Source organism: Myotis yumanensis, unplaced genomic scaffold (genome assembly GCF_028538775.1).
Source record: "Myotis yumanensis isolate MYYU_CA2020_CCGP unplaced genomic scaffold, mMyoYum1.0.hap1 SCAF_3, whole genome shotgun sequence".
NCBI lineage: Eukaryota > Metazoa > Chordata > Mammalia > Chiroptera > Vespertilionidae > Myotis > Myotis yumanensis.
In genome coordinates this window covers 95,968,855-95,984,048 of record NW_027223754.1, presented here as the reverse complement: position 1 = coordinate 95,984,048, position 15,194 = coordinate 95,968,855, and the positions used below count along the sequence as shown (strand labels likewise).

The window sequence follows — 15,194 nt, the reverse complement described above, 5'->3', positions numbered from 1 at the left end:
TTAAAGCATTACAAAGGGTATTACATATGTGTCCTTCCCCCCCCCCCACCCTTGACAAGCTCCTGCCCTCCCTTACCCCCCAGTGTCTTATGTCCATTAAGGTACATTGTTATTAACTTAATTAGGGTACTCCTAAGCTGGCCTTTGCTAAAAACATCCTCAATCTGATTGAGTTACATTCGCTGAGGCCGACCCCTTCCAACTCTCCCATCCACACTCATCTTGTGTACTTGTTTTGTCTATCTCCTTTCCGAAAACCGACTTCTGTGCATGGGTCACGAAGTTTCAATTGCACTGTATGTGCGCGCCCACACGTGGTATTTTGTGGAAGAGCCACACTCAAGGGGCCAAAGAGCCGCATGTGGCTCGCAAGCCATGGTTTGCTGACTACGGCCCTAGGAGGTGAATTCATAAACATATTGCTACATGAGATGTTTGAGATTTTACTGCCTTCTCTAAGATTTTTATGGTTTCATGCCTTAAATTTAAGTCTTTTATCCATTTTGAGTTTATTCTTGTGTATGGTGTAAGTTGATGGTCTAGTTTAATCTTTTTGCATCCTGTGTCTGTCCAGTTTTCCCAACACCATTTGTTGAAGAGACTATCTTTATTCCATTGTATGTTCTTGCCTACCTTTGTCAAATATTAATTGACTATAATGGTGTGGGTCAATTTCTGGGGTTTCTGTTCTGATTCATTGGTCTATATGCCTGTTTTTGTGCCAGTATAAGGCTGTTTTGGTTATAATGGCTTTGTAGTATAGTTTGATATCCAGTATTGTGATCCCTCTCACTTCCTTCTTCTTTCTCAAGATTGCTGCAGCTATTCGGGGTCTTTTATGGCTCCATATACATTTTTGAAGTATTTGTTCTAGCTCTGTGAAGTATGCCATTTGTATTTTAATAGGGATTGTGTTGAATCTATAGATTGCTTTCAGTAGTATAGACATTTTAATGTTGTTAATTCTTCCAACCCATGGACAGGGTATACATTTTCATTTTGGGGGGTATTTCTTTTTTCCACATCCTATAGTTTTCCAAGTACAGGTCTTTTACCTCCTTGGTTAAGTTTATTCTTAGGCATCTTATTTTTATTGTTGTTGCAGTGGTAAATGGGGTTGCTTTTTTAGTTTCTCTATCTGAGAGTTCATTCTTGATGTATAAAAAAATTCCATCAATTTCTGGATATTGATTTTGTATCCTGCTACCTTACCAAATTCATTTATTAAGTCTAGTAATACCTTGGTGGAGTCTTTAGGGTTTTCTATATACAATATCATGTCATTTGCAAATAATGACAGTTTTACTTTCTCCTTTCAAATTTGGATGCCTTTTATCTCTTCTTGTCTTCTTTGCTGTGGCTAGGACTTCCAGTACCATGTTGAATATGAGTAGTGAAAGTGGACATTCTTGTCTTGTTCCTGTTCTTAAGGGAAATGCTTTTAGTTGTTGACCATTGACTCTTATGTTGGCTGTAGGTTTGTCATATATGGCCTTTATTATATTAAGGTATGATCCCTCTATTCCAACTGTACTGAGAGTTTTTATCAATACAAGGGTAATGAATTTTGTCAAATGCTTTTTATGCATCTATTGATATGATCATGTGATTTTGGTATCTGTGTTCATCAGAGATATTGGCTTGTAATTTTTCTTTGTAGTGTCTTTATCTGGTTTCAGAATTAGGATAATGCTGCCTTTGTAAAAAGAGCTTGGAAGTTTTCCTTCCTCTTGAATTTTTTGGAATAGTTTGAGGAGGATTGGTGTTAGTTCTTTAAATGTTTGGTAAAATTCTCCTGTAAATCCATCTGGTCCAGGACTTTTGTTTGCTGGGGAGTTTTTAAATTACTGCTTCAATTTCAACAGTTATTATTGGCCTACTCAGGTTTTCTGATTATTTCTGATTGAGTTTTGGAAGAATGTATGTTTCTAGGAATTTGTCCATTTCACCTAGGTTGTCTAGTTTGTTGGCATATAGTTGTTCATAGCATTTGCTTATGATCTTTTGTATTTCTGTGGTGCCCATAGTTATATTGCTTTTCATTTCTGATTTTAATTATTTGGATCTTCCCTCTTTCTTGATAAGTCTCACTAGATGTTCATCAATCTTGTTTATCTTCTCCAGCTCTTGGATTCATTGATCTTTTGTACTGTTTTTATTTTTATTCTCTATGTCATTTATTTCCTCTCTGATCTTTATTATTTCCTTCCTTCTACTTCCTCTGGGCTTTTCTTGCCTTGCTCTTTTTTAATTCATTTAGTTGTAGGGTTAAATATTTTATTAGTCCTTTATCTTGGTTTTTTTTTTGGGGGGGGGGGGGGCGGGGAGTAAGCCTGTAGTGCTATGAACGTTCCTCTTAGGACTGCTTTCACCGTGTCCCATAGGTTTGGGGTTGTTGTGTGTTCATTTTCATTTGTTTCCAGGAAGTTTTTAATTTCTTGCTTGATCTCATTGGCAATCCATTCATTGTTTAATAACATGCTATTTAGCCAACATGTATTTGAGTTTTGTTATTGTAGTTGATTTCTAACTTCATGCCATTGTGATCCGAGAAGATGTTGATATTATATCAATCTCCTTGAATTTGTATAGGCTTGTTTTGTGTCCTAATATGTGGTATATCTTTTATAAAGTCCCATGTGTGCTTTAAAAGAATGTATATTCTGTTGCTTTGGGGTGAAATGTTCCATAAATATTAGTTAGATCCATTTAATCTGGTGTGTCATTTAAGGCCTCTGTATTCTTGTTGTTTTTTGTCTGGAAGATTTATCTAGTGATGTCAGTGTGGTGTTGAAGTCCCCCACTATGACTGTATTGCTGTTAACCTCTACCTTAAAGTCCACATAGAATTTTTTTATGAACATGGGTGCTCCTATATTGGGTGAATATATGTTTACAAGGTTTATATTTTCTTGTTGAATTATTCCCTTTAGTATTATGAAGTGACCTTCTTTGTTTCTTGTTATGGCCTTTGTTTTGGTGTCTATTTTGTCTGATATGAGTATTGCTACCCCAGCTCTTTTTTCCTTTCCTTTTCCATGGAATACTAGAGGCCTGGTGCACAAAAATTTGTGCACTCAGGGGGATCCCTCAGCCTGGCCTGTGCCCTCTCATAGTCTGGGACCCCTCAGGGGATATCCACCTGCTGGCAGTCAGACATCCCTCTGGCAGCCCAGGAGCCCTTGGGGGATGTCCACTTGCCAGCAGGGAGCAGGCCTAAGCTGCAGTTGGACATCCTTAGCACTGCTGAAGAGGCGGGAAAAGCTCCCGCCACCACCGCTGTGCTGGCAGCCATCAGCCTGGCTTGTGGCTGAGCAGAGCTCCCCCTGTGGGAGCGCACTGACCACCAGGGGGCAGCTCCTGCATTGAGCATCTGCCCCCTGGTGGTCAGTATGTGTCATAGTGACCAGTCATTCCCAGTCGTTCTGCTGTTAGGGTTAATTTGCATATTACCCTTTTATTATATCGGATAGAGGCCTGGTGCACAAGTGGGGGGCAGCTGGTTTGCCCTGAAGGGTGTCCCGGATCAGAGTAGGGGTCCCACTGGGGTGCCTGGCCAGCCTAGGTGAGGAGCTGAGGGCCATTTTCAGTCTGGCCACACCCCTTCAGGGTGGGGGTGTGGCCAGCCTGGGTGAGGGGCTGATGGCCATTTTCAGGCTGGCCACGCCCCCCAGTAACCCAAGCTGCCAGCCTCTCCTTTTGGTCTGAAGCAGGTATCTGGGATTTATTTATCTTCTATAATTGAAACTTTGTAGCCTTGAGTGGAGCCCAGGGCCAGCCAGGGCAGGCAGGAAGCTTGGCTTCCTCCATCGCCAGGGGCAACCCAAGCCTCCTGTTCGCTCCAGCTCCGTGGTTGCCTCCATCTTAGTTGGGTTAATTTGCATACTCGCTCCTGATTGGCTGGTGGGCGTGGCTTGTGGGTGTAGCGGAGTGGTGGAGTGATGGTTAATTTGCATATTTCTCTTTTATTAGTGTAGATATTTTTCCATCCCTTCACTTTCAGTTTCTGTGTATCTTTTGTTTATGGCTATCATCCTCTCTCTCTTCCTCTTCTTTTTAAAGCAGTCCCTTTAACATTTCTCATATTGCTCGTTTGGTGTTAATGTACTCTTTTAGCTTTTTTTTCCTCTGGAAAGCTCTTTATTTAACCTTTTATTTTAAATGATAGCCTTACTGAATACAGTATTCTTGGATTTAAGCCCTTGCTTTTCATTACTTTGAGTACTTCATGCCACTCCCTTCTGGTCTGAAGTGTTTCTATTGAGAAGTCAGTTGACATTTTAATGGGAACTCCTTTGTAGGTATGTTTCTTTCTCTTGCTGCCTTTAAGATTCTTTGTTTGTCTTTAACATTTGCCATTTTGATTATGATGTGTCTAGGTTTGGGTCTCTTTGGGTTTCTCTTGATTGGGACTCTCTGTGCCTCCTGAACTTGTGTGACATTTTTCTTCACCAGGTTGGGGAAGCTTTCTCTCTTTATTTCTTTAAATAGGTTCTCTGTTCCTTGCTCACCCTCTTCTTCTTCTGGTTTTTCAATCAAGTGGATATTGTTACTTTTCATGTTGTCCCAGAGCTCCCTTAAGCTATCTTCCTGCTTTTAAATTCTTTTTCCAATTTGCTGCTAAAATTGGGTATTTATTTCTATGTTGTCTTCCAAATTGCTGATTCTATCATCTGCTTCATCCAATCTACTTTTAATGCCTTCCAGTGTGTTCTTGATGTTAGATATATCATTCTTCATCTCTGTCTGGATTTTGTTCATGGTCTTTATGTCCTCTTTCATACTCTTGTAATTTTCAATAAGTTCCTTAAGCACCTTTATAACCATTGCTTTGAAGTCTAAGTCTGATAGGTTGCTTACCTCCATTTCATTATTTCTTTTTCTGGAGTGTCCTTCTTTTCCTTCATTTGGGGGATGTTTCTTGGTATCCCCATTTTAGCTGTCTCTCTGTATTTTTTCCTATGTGTTTGATAGAATTGTTATGCCCTGCCCTCCAATCTTTGTGGGATGGCCTTATGAAGAAAGTGTCTTGAGGAGTCCAGTGGTGCAGTTTCTTTGTTCACCTGAGCTGAATGTTCTAGGAATGCCGATTCTGTGCATTATATGGGCTCGCCTGTTGTAATTGGGACTGTTTCTATCAGGTCAGAACAAGACACAACAGGACCAAACAAAAAATATCATGAAAATCAAGCTATTCAATGCAACAACAGGAAATACTGAGAAGGAAAAAAAAGAGAAAGCAAAGCAAAGAGAAAAAATAAAAAGAATACTAAAAGACACACAATCCAAGATTTAGAGGGGGATATAAACAAGAATAAGATGGAAAAATGGCTATATGGGAACAAGGAGGATGCTAAAAGAACTGGTATAGGAGAAAAAAGAAAAGGAAACAGAAAATAAGTGAAATAATAATAATGAATTTAAAATATAATGATAATGAATATATGATATAGATAGAAAATGTAAGATTGAAATAACGAGAAAAAAGAGAAAATCAAAATAAAATACGGAAAATTAATCACAATAAGAATAGGCAAAAGTAGAATAGAATCAAAGGGATGAGAGAAATTAGAGATATGCAAAAAAAGAGAGAGAGAAAGAAGAAAGAAAAAAAGGGGGAAAAAACCAACAAATAAACAACAAAAAACAAAACCAATAATATCCATTCACACACACCCAGATCAAAAAACAAAACCTCACACACACACCCACTGAAAAACCTTTGAGTCTGCTATTTGTGGAGCTCCTTGGATTTTGCTCTCATGTTGAATATGGTCCCTTGGTGTGTCTATCCTGGGCCCCCTGGAAGCTTCTCTGGTGCAGGTCAATATGAGTTACTGTCCCTTTCTGACCCAGGGCAACTTGAAGCCCTTAGTAGTCCAGTGGTTGGGGACTCCTTAGCCCAGAGGCTGGGTCTGCCTTGTGTCTCACACCTTGATTGTCCCTTTTGTAAGCTGTATTCCCTTTCCCCATGATGCTGGGCTCTGTGGGGATATCCTGGTCTTGGCCAGGATGGTTTGATCAGACTTCTGTTGGGTGTGATGCCAGTGGCTTGTGGGGGGAGGGGGTAGGCCCTTCCTCTCCTAATGCCTCAGCTCTGGCTTGCTGATACCTCCTCTCTGTTACCTGCAGGGGCACAGATTTTTTGCCCTGGGGTGTTCCCCCTTGTCTCAGGTCACTGCAAGTCAGGTCAGAAGCAGCTGTTTTGCCAGTGGGAAAGAGGGGATTTCCCCTGTGTTCCATGTGGGCAGCGCTGATCTCCTTCCTGGACCTACTGTCCAGTGCCCTTTTTGCTCACCTGCACGAGTTCCTTCAAGTATTAGAGGGCCCTCCAGGTTTAATGTTAAGTGTGTCCTTCAGACCCCTCCAATGTAGGCTGGCCCTGAGCTCCACTGTGTGGTCCTCCTCACTGGTCAGAAGAGCTTCCCAGGCTACAGGATGGCAGAGGGCTAGTGCTACTCTATCCAGGGACTTCAGCCCCAGGCTCCCACTGCTGCACCCACTCTGCAGTCTCCACAGACAGTGCCTTTGAGTCTTCTTCTCTCAGTCCCAGGCCCTCCCGTCTCACCTACGTATCTGCAGCCTCTTCAGTCTCCTCCGGTCCTCAGTTTAATAGTTTCAGGTCAGGCGAGGCTACATCCACTTCCTGTCCTTCTTGGAGGCAGGAATCTAGGGCAGTGGTGGCAGTGGTTGAGTACATGTCAGGGGCAAGAGCCCTGCAGGGTCAGTAGTGGTCGCCTGGTGGTGGTACAGTGTCCAGGCTGGGTTCCATTGGGCGCATGGGTTCAGGCTGGGTGTGTGCCAGGCGTGCAGAGGCCTCACGGGTGTCTGTTACAGGCATTCGCGTCTGGGTTGTGACCACTGTGGGCACACGGGGACCAGGGCGGGGTCTGCCCAGATGGTGGTGAGTCTTGGCGCATAGCCACTGCTGCTCCTCGAAGCCTCCTCCCAAAGAGGACCTTGTAAACCTTTCAAGGTGGCACACTCTCCAAGCTGGAGCTGTGACCAGGGAGTGGCTGTAGCAGTAGCAGAGGCTCTGTGACCATAGTGAGGGGTCCTGTGGCTGTCAGCTGCAGATGCATAGGGTCCTGCTGCTGTTCCCTTAGGTTCATGGCCAGGTGTTGTCTGTGGCAGGCAGGCTCGGGCTTTCTCTGCTGCTGCTGCTGCTGCTGTGTACTTAGGTGCGTGGACCTGGGGTTGTGTCCTTGGGGCACTCTCACATGGGTTCAGGCCCAACTGTGGCTAGCCTGGGTGGTGGCAAGGTTGGGCACCTACCCACTGCTGCTTCCTGCAGCCTCCTCCCAAGGAGGACCTTGTAAACCCTTTCAGATGGCTCGCTTTCCAAGCCAGAGCCAGCGGGGAGTGCCTGTGGTGGCAGCAGGGGCTCTTTGGCCAGGGGAGCTCGCACCCTCCCTCTCCCCGACCAAGGCTTCTGCATGAGAGTTCTGTCACACACACACACACACACACACACACACACACACACACACGCCCTCTCACTCCCTCACTTACTCACACTGTCCCTCTCTCCAGTCCTGCCAGCCGCCATGTTCCAAAATACAATTTGTCCATTTACTCACTTTTTTAAAAAAAAATATTTTTTTATTGATTTCAGAGAGGAGAAGAGAGAGGGAGAGAGAGAACCATCAATGATGAAAGAGAATTATTGATGGGCTGCCTCATGCACGCCCCCTACTGGAGATGGAGCCCTCAACCCGGGCATGTGCCCTGACCAGGGATCAAACTGTTTGTTACCTCCTGGTTCATCGGTCCATGCTCAACCGCTAAGCCACACCGGCCAGGCAGCATTTATTCTCTTGAATCCAGAAATTAAGCAGTATATCATCAGATTAGAATTTATAATCTTAATGTTAGACCCCCAGAGCAAGGACAATGGGCCAGGTATAGAAACTCACTAGAGAAGAAAACTCCAGATGCCTAGCAAGGGACAAAATTGGGAAAACAAGAACCTCACCCCCAGGGTAACCTTTTCTCCCCTAGCATATCACTGGTCATGCAGTTTAGACTCTCTGACCTTTTCCTCCCTAAAGATAACATCTAGGCCTCTGGTGTATTTCAGCTCCAGACCCAGAAAAGTAGCAAAACCAGACAAGTGATGCCAGGGCTGCCTCAGGAACAGCTTTTACCTCCCAAGTCACTCAACAGGTTTCCTCAGCCTTAGCTATCATATACAAATTCCACTCAGCATACCACCCCCAATCTTACGGGAAAAAAGAAAATGAACTATTCCCTAAAGAAGAATACAGTGGGGCCTTGACTTACGAGTGTCCCGACTAATGAGTTTTTTGAGATACCAGCTGTCTCTTGGCCGATTTTTTGCATTGAGTTGACAGAGTAATTTGAGTTAACGAGCTCCTTAACGAGCTCGGTCTCGGAACTAATTAAACTCGTAAGTCAAGGCCCCACTGTATAGGCAATCTATGTTAGGAGACTCATCTACATCGGCATCAGGTGTTGCCAATCACCCTGCTCAGGATTAGAGTAGCTCCCTGAAGGGGTTGGGTTTAGTCCCTATGAAGTAACATATGGGTGACCCTTTCAGGCTGCTATAGGAATAGATGCATATGTAGATCATGATGTTAAAAATTAAGAATTATATGCAGCATCTTTACCAGGTGTTCTAGTTATTGTCTTTCAGTATCTACAATATAAACTATTCTGACAATGTCACCCTCCCTTATAGTAATGGACATACTAAGTTGCCGGCTGGTTGGTTTCTGATATGTGGGGTAACTGTTTATTCATATAACCCTGCCAACAGCACCAGGAGGCCTTGTTTCTTAGGATGACTGGTAGAAGATAGAGACCTTTGGCCTGATTCCATAAAAATAATTACTAACAAATGGAGGAGGAAAATGTTAGGACTATAGGACAATAAGATCTTTAATGGCCATTTGTAAGCTTCCTGCCTTAAGAGAACAAGACCAGAAAAAATAACTTGGTGGATACTTGGAATCAGACCATATAAGAAATTGATACTGTCCTAAAGACACCTGATTGCACACCTGCATTCCATCCGCATTCCAAGCCCGCCCATTCAGCCCCCAAACCCACTGATGACAGACAATAAGAGCTTCCCACCAGTGACTGCATAAGGATGAAACTCCAGCTCCTGGGGGCAGCCATCATCAACCCAATGTCCCCTTGGTTCAGTGCTTAATGTCCCTTTCTTTAAATTCAATTTTTTTATCCACTGTCTGAGATGACTATTTATTCTGCCCACGTACCACCATGATAACCTTTCATTTAAAAACTTCACTTTGGTTACCTCTAGGACAGTGGTTCTCAACCTGTGGGTCACGACCCCTTTGGGGGTCGAATGACCCTTTCACAGGGGTCACCTAAGACCATTGGAAAACACATATATAATTACATATTGTTTTTGTGATTAATCACTATGTTTTAATTATGTTCAATTTGTAACAATGAAATTGGGGGTCACCACAACATGAGGAACTGTATTAAAGGGTTTCGGCATTAGGAAGGTTGAGAACCACTGCTCTAGGATATAAAATTCCTGATGGAATTGTTTGCTAAAAAGTGGATTATTATCCTGGTTTGTATGGCTCAGCCTATCATCGATTACCAATGTTGTAGCTGGACCAGCCCTTATAGTTCTTAGGATTGCAAGATGCCCTTCAGTAATAGCTATCAGAAAACTTTGAAATGATACAGGTTTTGTTACTTAACTGGACCTGGAAATTCAACAGAACATCTGGGACCACGAAGCAAGGTCGAGAGCTCATAGGATCCTGAGATTCTGCTTTTATTGGGATGGAGGCTGGGGGCCTAGGGTTTCACCTGGCCCACCCTTTATTGGTTAATTTAAAACATAGGAGCAGGAATTTAAAGCACAGGAAGAGGGGAAAAACCCACAAAAACAAGTAGCCCAAGTGGTCACTTATTGCAATTAACCAAGATCTCTAAAACAAGAGATGCCGTGGGGAAGGCAGCCTGGCTCCATGTGGCTTGTAGTGTTTATTGGAAATAGCTGTCTTTGAAGTGGATGCCTGGGTAATCAAAGCTTAAGTCAGGCCCATGCATTACAGTAAGCCCTTGATTTTGCTGACCTCAATTTAACAGAATTTCCAGTCCCTATGTCATATGTGAAAATTAACACCCTGTTAATTTTAAAATGCTTTTAACCCAAGATTTGCTTATAATCAAATTAACAGATTATTTGTCATTATTAATTCACTGTTATTTTGAACAAATTTTAGTGAATAGGCCATATATTGGAAAAAACACTATAATAATTTTTCCAACATAAATATTACATATCTACAACTACTATAGTCTACATACTTAAATCCAAGAGTTACTGTTTGTAAACAGTGTCAGGCGAATGATTAGCACATGATCACATCACATCATGCCCAAAAATTGGTTCTGTAGTCATGTGGTGTGACTCTCTACAGCTGTTTGAACACCTGCGAGCAGGTGTTCCCACATGCACCAAGCCATGCCCAAGCTATGTGCATTTAATTGTGGTGACTTGAATGCATGTTTTTACTAGACCTATTCAGTATAAATTTAAAGTTACAGTAATACATTTAGAAAACTTTTCTGTGAAATTAAACTTTTTATACGTAGTTAATTATAATTACACAAATATATTTACATATGTAAAAACAGGTAAACTAATTTGTCAATTTTTTAACATACCCATTTAGAAAACCTGGTTTACTATATAATGGACTTTCAACTTTAATAGACACCCCCTTAACTGAATTAGTCCATTATATCAAGGTTTTACTGTATAAGAAAAGATAAAAGTAACAATTGTCAGGGCTTATACTACTTATCCACACATGATGGATCTCGTAATATTTCTAATGTTGATTTAATTTTGTAAACCATGCTTTGCAAATGCATGGTTGGATCCTGTGAGAGACTGTTATCAACTTTTGAGACTTTGAGCCCTTTCTTCAAACTAACTGCACACTGAATCACACCTGTAAGAGAGACTCCAGAGGGCTCCCCTGCCTGTGGTGGGGGTTGGCCCAAGCCCCGCAGCATGAGGTGCTTCCATCAAGCACAGTGGGAAAACCACTGCTCCCAAACCTAACTTTGGGAAAAGTACAATAAAGATGGTCCTCAGATAGAGAACCGTGCAGATTATGTAATCACACATTGAATTTGGTTCTTGTGAATGGGGCTTGTCAACCAGAGAAGTCTATGGCATCAGTTCAGAGTAACATATCTCTGTCCTAGAAATCAATCACTTGTTACTGTATAAAATGTCTTCGTTTCATTCTCTTGGCTTTTCTGCTGTCCCCCCCCCCCCCTTTAAATCCATGATTATTTTGGGGGAAGAGAGGGAAAATAAAGATTCAATGAGTTTAATTTAGGTGCTTCTGAGACATTCTAAAGGAGAGAACAGATTGGCAACCATATATTTGGGTATGGAGCTCAGAAGAGAGATGCTAGTGGAAGCCAAGGGTGTGGCCAGAGAGAACACCGGGAAAGGGCCTAGGATTGAGCCTGAGAAAGTCAGCTGTCAAGGCTGGGTAGAGGGGGATGAATGTGTAATAAGGGGGAAAGTGTTTCCTGAAGTAGGAGAAAAGCTAGGAGAGCACAGGATGGTGGACATCAAATGAGGATAGTATTTCAAGGAGAAATAGATGCAGTATTGAATGCTGTTGAGAATGCAAAGGAAATGAAGTTTTCAAATGTCCACAAGATTTAGTAGCATGATGGTGGTATGTTATCTCCAGAATTAAGTTTTCTATTCTTTCTGATAGTTCTTTAACACTGAAAACTCCTGAAGAGCAGACACCTTGAATAGATCTCCACATCCTCCTTTATTGCTTTTTTAGTTAAGAAATGCTCAATAAATATTGGCTATTTTGTGAACTTAATGATACACTTGAAACCTTCATTCAAAAAGTATTTGTTTTGGGGTGTGCTGGTGATAGAATTGTTCTATATCCTGATTGTGTTGCGGTTACATGTGTTAAAACTCCTAGAACTGTACACCTCAAAAGAGTCCATTTTATTGCATCAAAATTTAAAACATTTTAAAATAGTAGTGATATAATTTTTCTTACATGATGGTGAGCTTTTGGGTATTTATGGTAAAGAGATTCTTAAAATCTTATATGTAGTTCCTAAGTGGGCCGTTGTATTTATACAAGACAATAAAATACTGTATATTGAATAAAAATAATTAAAGTTTTAAATAAAGTATTTGAGAGAAATACAGAAAAGTGCTGATAGGAAATTCATGAAAATGCATATGTAATTTAAGCTGATACTAAAAGAAAGGAAAAAGAAAACCATAACAAAATCTCTATTGTTTCATCTTTTTAACAGACAGGAATGGGTCACTTGCGTGTTACAAAAGATGGGCTTCGCCTGGAAGGGGAATCAGAATTTTTATTTCCTTTGTATGCCAAAGAAATACACTCCAGAGTGGTAAGACAATGATGAAACATTTAAATCATTTGTGTTTTATGAAAAACAAATAATGGTCAAGCACAGAAATTTCTGAGGAGAAATAAAAAGGAGACATATGTACTACTATCTGTAATACTTTAAACAATAAATTAAAAATAAAATAAGCTGAAACCGGTTTGGCTCAGTAGATAGAGCGTCGGCCTGCGGACTGAAAGGTCCCAGGTTCGATTCCGGTCAAGGGCATGTACCTGGGTTGCGGGCACATCCCCAGTAGGAGATGTGCAGGAGGCAGCTGATCGATGTTTCTCTCTCATCAATGTTTCTAACTCTCTACCCTCTCCCTTCCTCTCTGTAAAAAATCAATAAAATATATTTTAAAAATAAAATAAAATAAAATAAAATAAAATAAAATGTATACATGTACACACATTCATGATAAACTCTTTATAAATGGATTTGCTCTAAGGCTGTGGAACTTATTTCTAATACTAGAGGCCCCAAGCACGAATTCATGCACCAGTGGGATCCCTCGGCCTGGCCTGTGGGATCTGGCCAAAACCAGCTCTCTGACATCCCCCGAGGAGTCCTGGATTACAAGAGGGCACAGGCCAGGCCCAGGGACCCCACTGGTGCAAAATCGGGGCTGGGGAGGGATGTGGGAGGTTGGCCAACCAGGGAGGGACCATGGGAGGGCTCCAGGGCATGTCCAGCCCAACTCAGTCAGTCCTGATTGGCCAGACCCCAGCAGCAACCTAACCTACCAGTCAGAGCGTCTGCCCCCTGGTGGTCAGTGCACATCATAGTGAGCAGTTGAGCGGCCTTAGCATTTCATTAGCATATTACACTTTGATTGGTTGAACGAACAACTGAACACTTAGCATATTAGGCTGTTATTATATAGGATTACATTCTAAAAAGACTCCATTTTCATGCACTTCAAATCTGAATTTGGTGGTCTCAGTCATTTAAACCATAATAAAGTAAAGTTTGGTAATGAAAATCTTTATCAAAAACAATCTAAATTTCTTTCTATTAGTGCAACTAATTTAAATACACTTCTTTCAAGGCATTTAAGATTTATCTGAGAACAATAGAAAGAAATTAGTGTCATAGTGGTATGTTCTATAGTAATTATACTAATTATACTGATTGTGATCCTGTAGGATTCTTCATTAAGAGATTAAACATCACTATTAAATAATTGTGTGACTTTAAAAGTAAATCTGCCTCAGTATTATCTTCATTTACTTCTATGAATTTTATAACAAGTAGAGCCAAGCACAAAATATAGTCAATTTTTGTACTATGTTCTACTTTACCTTATGTGATACTATGGACTTTGTAGTAGAGTTAAACATTTTGCTAGATTACTGATTAGGTGATATTAGCTAAATAAAATGTTAAAACTTTGTCCAACTATAACATATAAATTGTAAGTCATTTTTCTCCCATCTTTCTAGATATGAAAAAATATGTCAGTATCTCCTACATGCAGGGTCTGTACCAACTATTCCAGAGCAATTAGAAAGAAAACAAAAAGCTAACAACTGAGAAACACTTGGTCTTGTAAAAGAGATAAAGCACTCCTAAACTACACATCAGAACAATCACCAAGCTCTACTACCACTGCAAAATTATATGGTGTAAAACTTACACAGAAATACTGACTGCAAAGGAGAGATCCCAGAGAGCACAGGACACATAAGTAGTTATTAGGCACTACTAGAAATATCTCAGTTGACAGTAGGAGCAGGCAAATGACCTATAATATGAACCTGATTCTGAGAGCTTATTCAGATAGTACACTTACATCAATCATAATGGTATTTCAGTGTAAAACAGCCCTGTTATATAGAAACATGGGGAATTAATGCAAGCTTTTATAAAAAGGAAAATCAGATGTGAACAAAAATTTACATATTAAAAAATAGAGAATAAAAAAATTTACATATTAGAATTTAGGCTTCTTTTCCTTCAGAGTTATGTTGGCTGATCCCCTACCATATTTTTAAAAGCTAAAGCTAGTAGAATAACCTGGTGACTAAAAGCAGGTGATTAGATCATAGCAAATTTAATATTCTGGAATTAATAATACTTTTAGTTATATCTTTTTTTTTTCCCAGCTGTGACTCCAGACAGGATCCAAAGAGGAGTTTTACCATCTCTTCTCTGGGTTTTATGGAGACTTAGTTTACCCTTCTGTGTTAGCCTCTTAAGGCACTGAAATTTTAGTTGTATCTTATTAGGCTCTTTCATCTACAGTATACTTTTAAAAAACCAAGGAGTAAAATTATGTAAATTGTTTTAGATAATCACATATTAAAGTGATATGTCAATCATTACACAAAACTACACAAACATTTAGAATATTATGGATAAAGTATTTTGTATCTAATACGACTTTCAATAATAGGATTAACTGAATAAAATGATGTCTTGTGATTTTCATGTTCATTGATATATTAGTTAAGTTTCCTTTTCAAAAATGAGTCTAGGAAGTAATTTTTCATAAACTTACAGAAATTGCCTTATGAATTTGCAAAATTCATTTGTCTGTATTATTGGGCTGAGAAAACTTTTTTATTATAAATATAATTAAACATGGTACTATAGCCTTTAGCAGTATGAAAAGGGGACCCCTCAAAATTATTACATGAGATCTTGTCAAGATTGAGCTTGGGGATTATAATTTAAACCCATCCACCCTGCCTGTTAACCCAAACACATAGCAATTATATCTGATAAAACAAAAGGTTGTATTTAAAAATATGTAA

At 40.5% G+C, this 15,194-nt stretch overlaps 1 protein-coding gene and 1 non-coding gene across 4 annotated transcripts in view; one reads left to right on the top strand and one right to left on the bottom strand.

Moving 5' to 3' along the window:
* Positions 1-15,194, top strand: part of SGCG (sarcoglycan gamma) — a 158,589-nt gene that overhangs the window by 52,614 nt on the left and 90,781 nt on the right. For 2 of the 3 annotated variants that reach the window (XM_070407493.1, XM_070407495.1), the window contains exon 3: positions 12,337-12,438. The exons of the other annotated variant lie outside the window; for it this stretch is intronic. In XM_070407493.1, coding sequence (XP_070263594.1) covers positions 12,337-12,438 — 102 coding nt within the window. The remainder of the gene's footprint in view (positions 1-12,336; positions 12,439-15,194) is intronic. 3 annotated transcript variants of the gene reach the window in all.
* On the bottom strand, positions 14,542-14,658 carry LOC139007917 (small nucleolar RNA SNORA26). Its single transcript, XR_011471043.1, has one exon. It is a non-coding gene; the product is annotated as a small nucleolar RNA SNORA26 (small nucleolar RNA).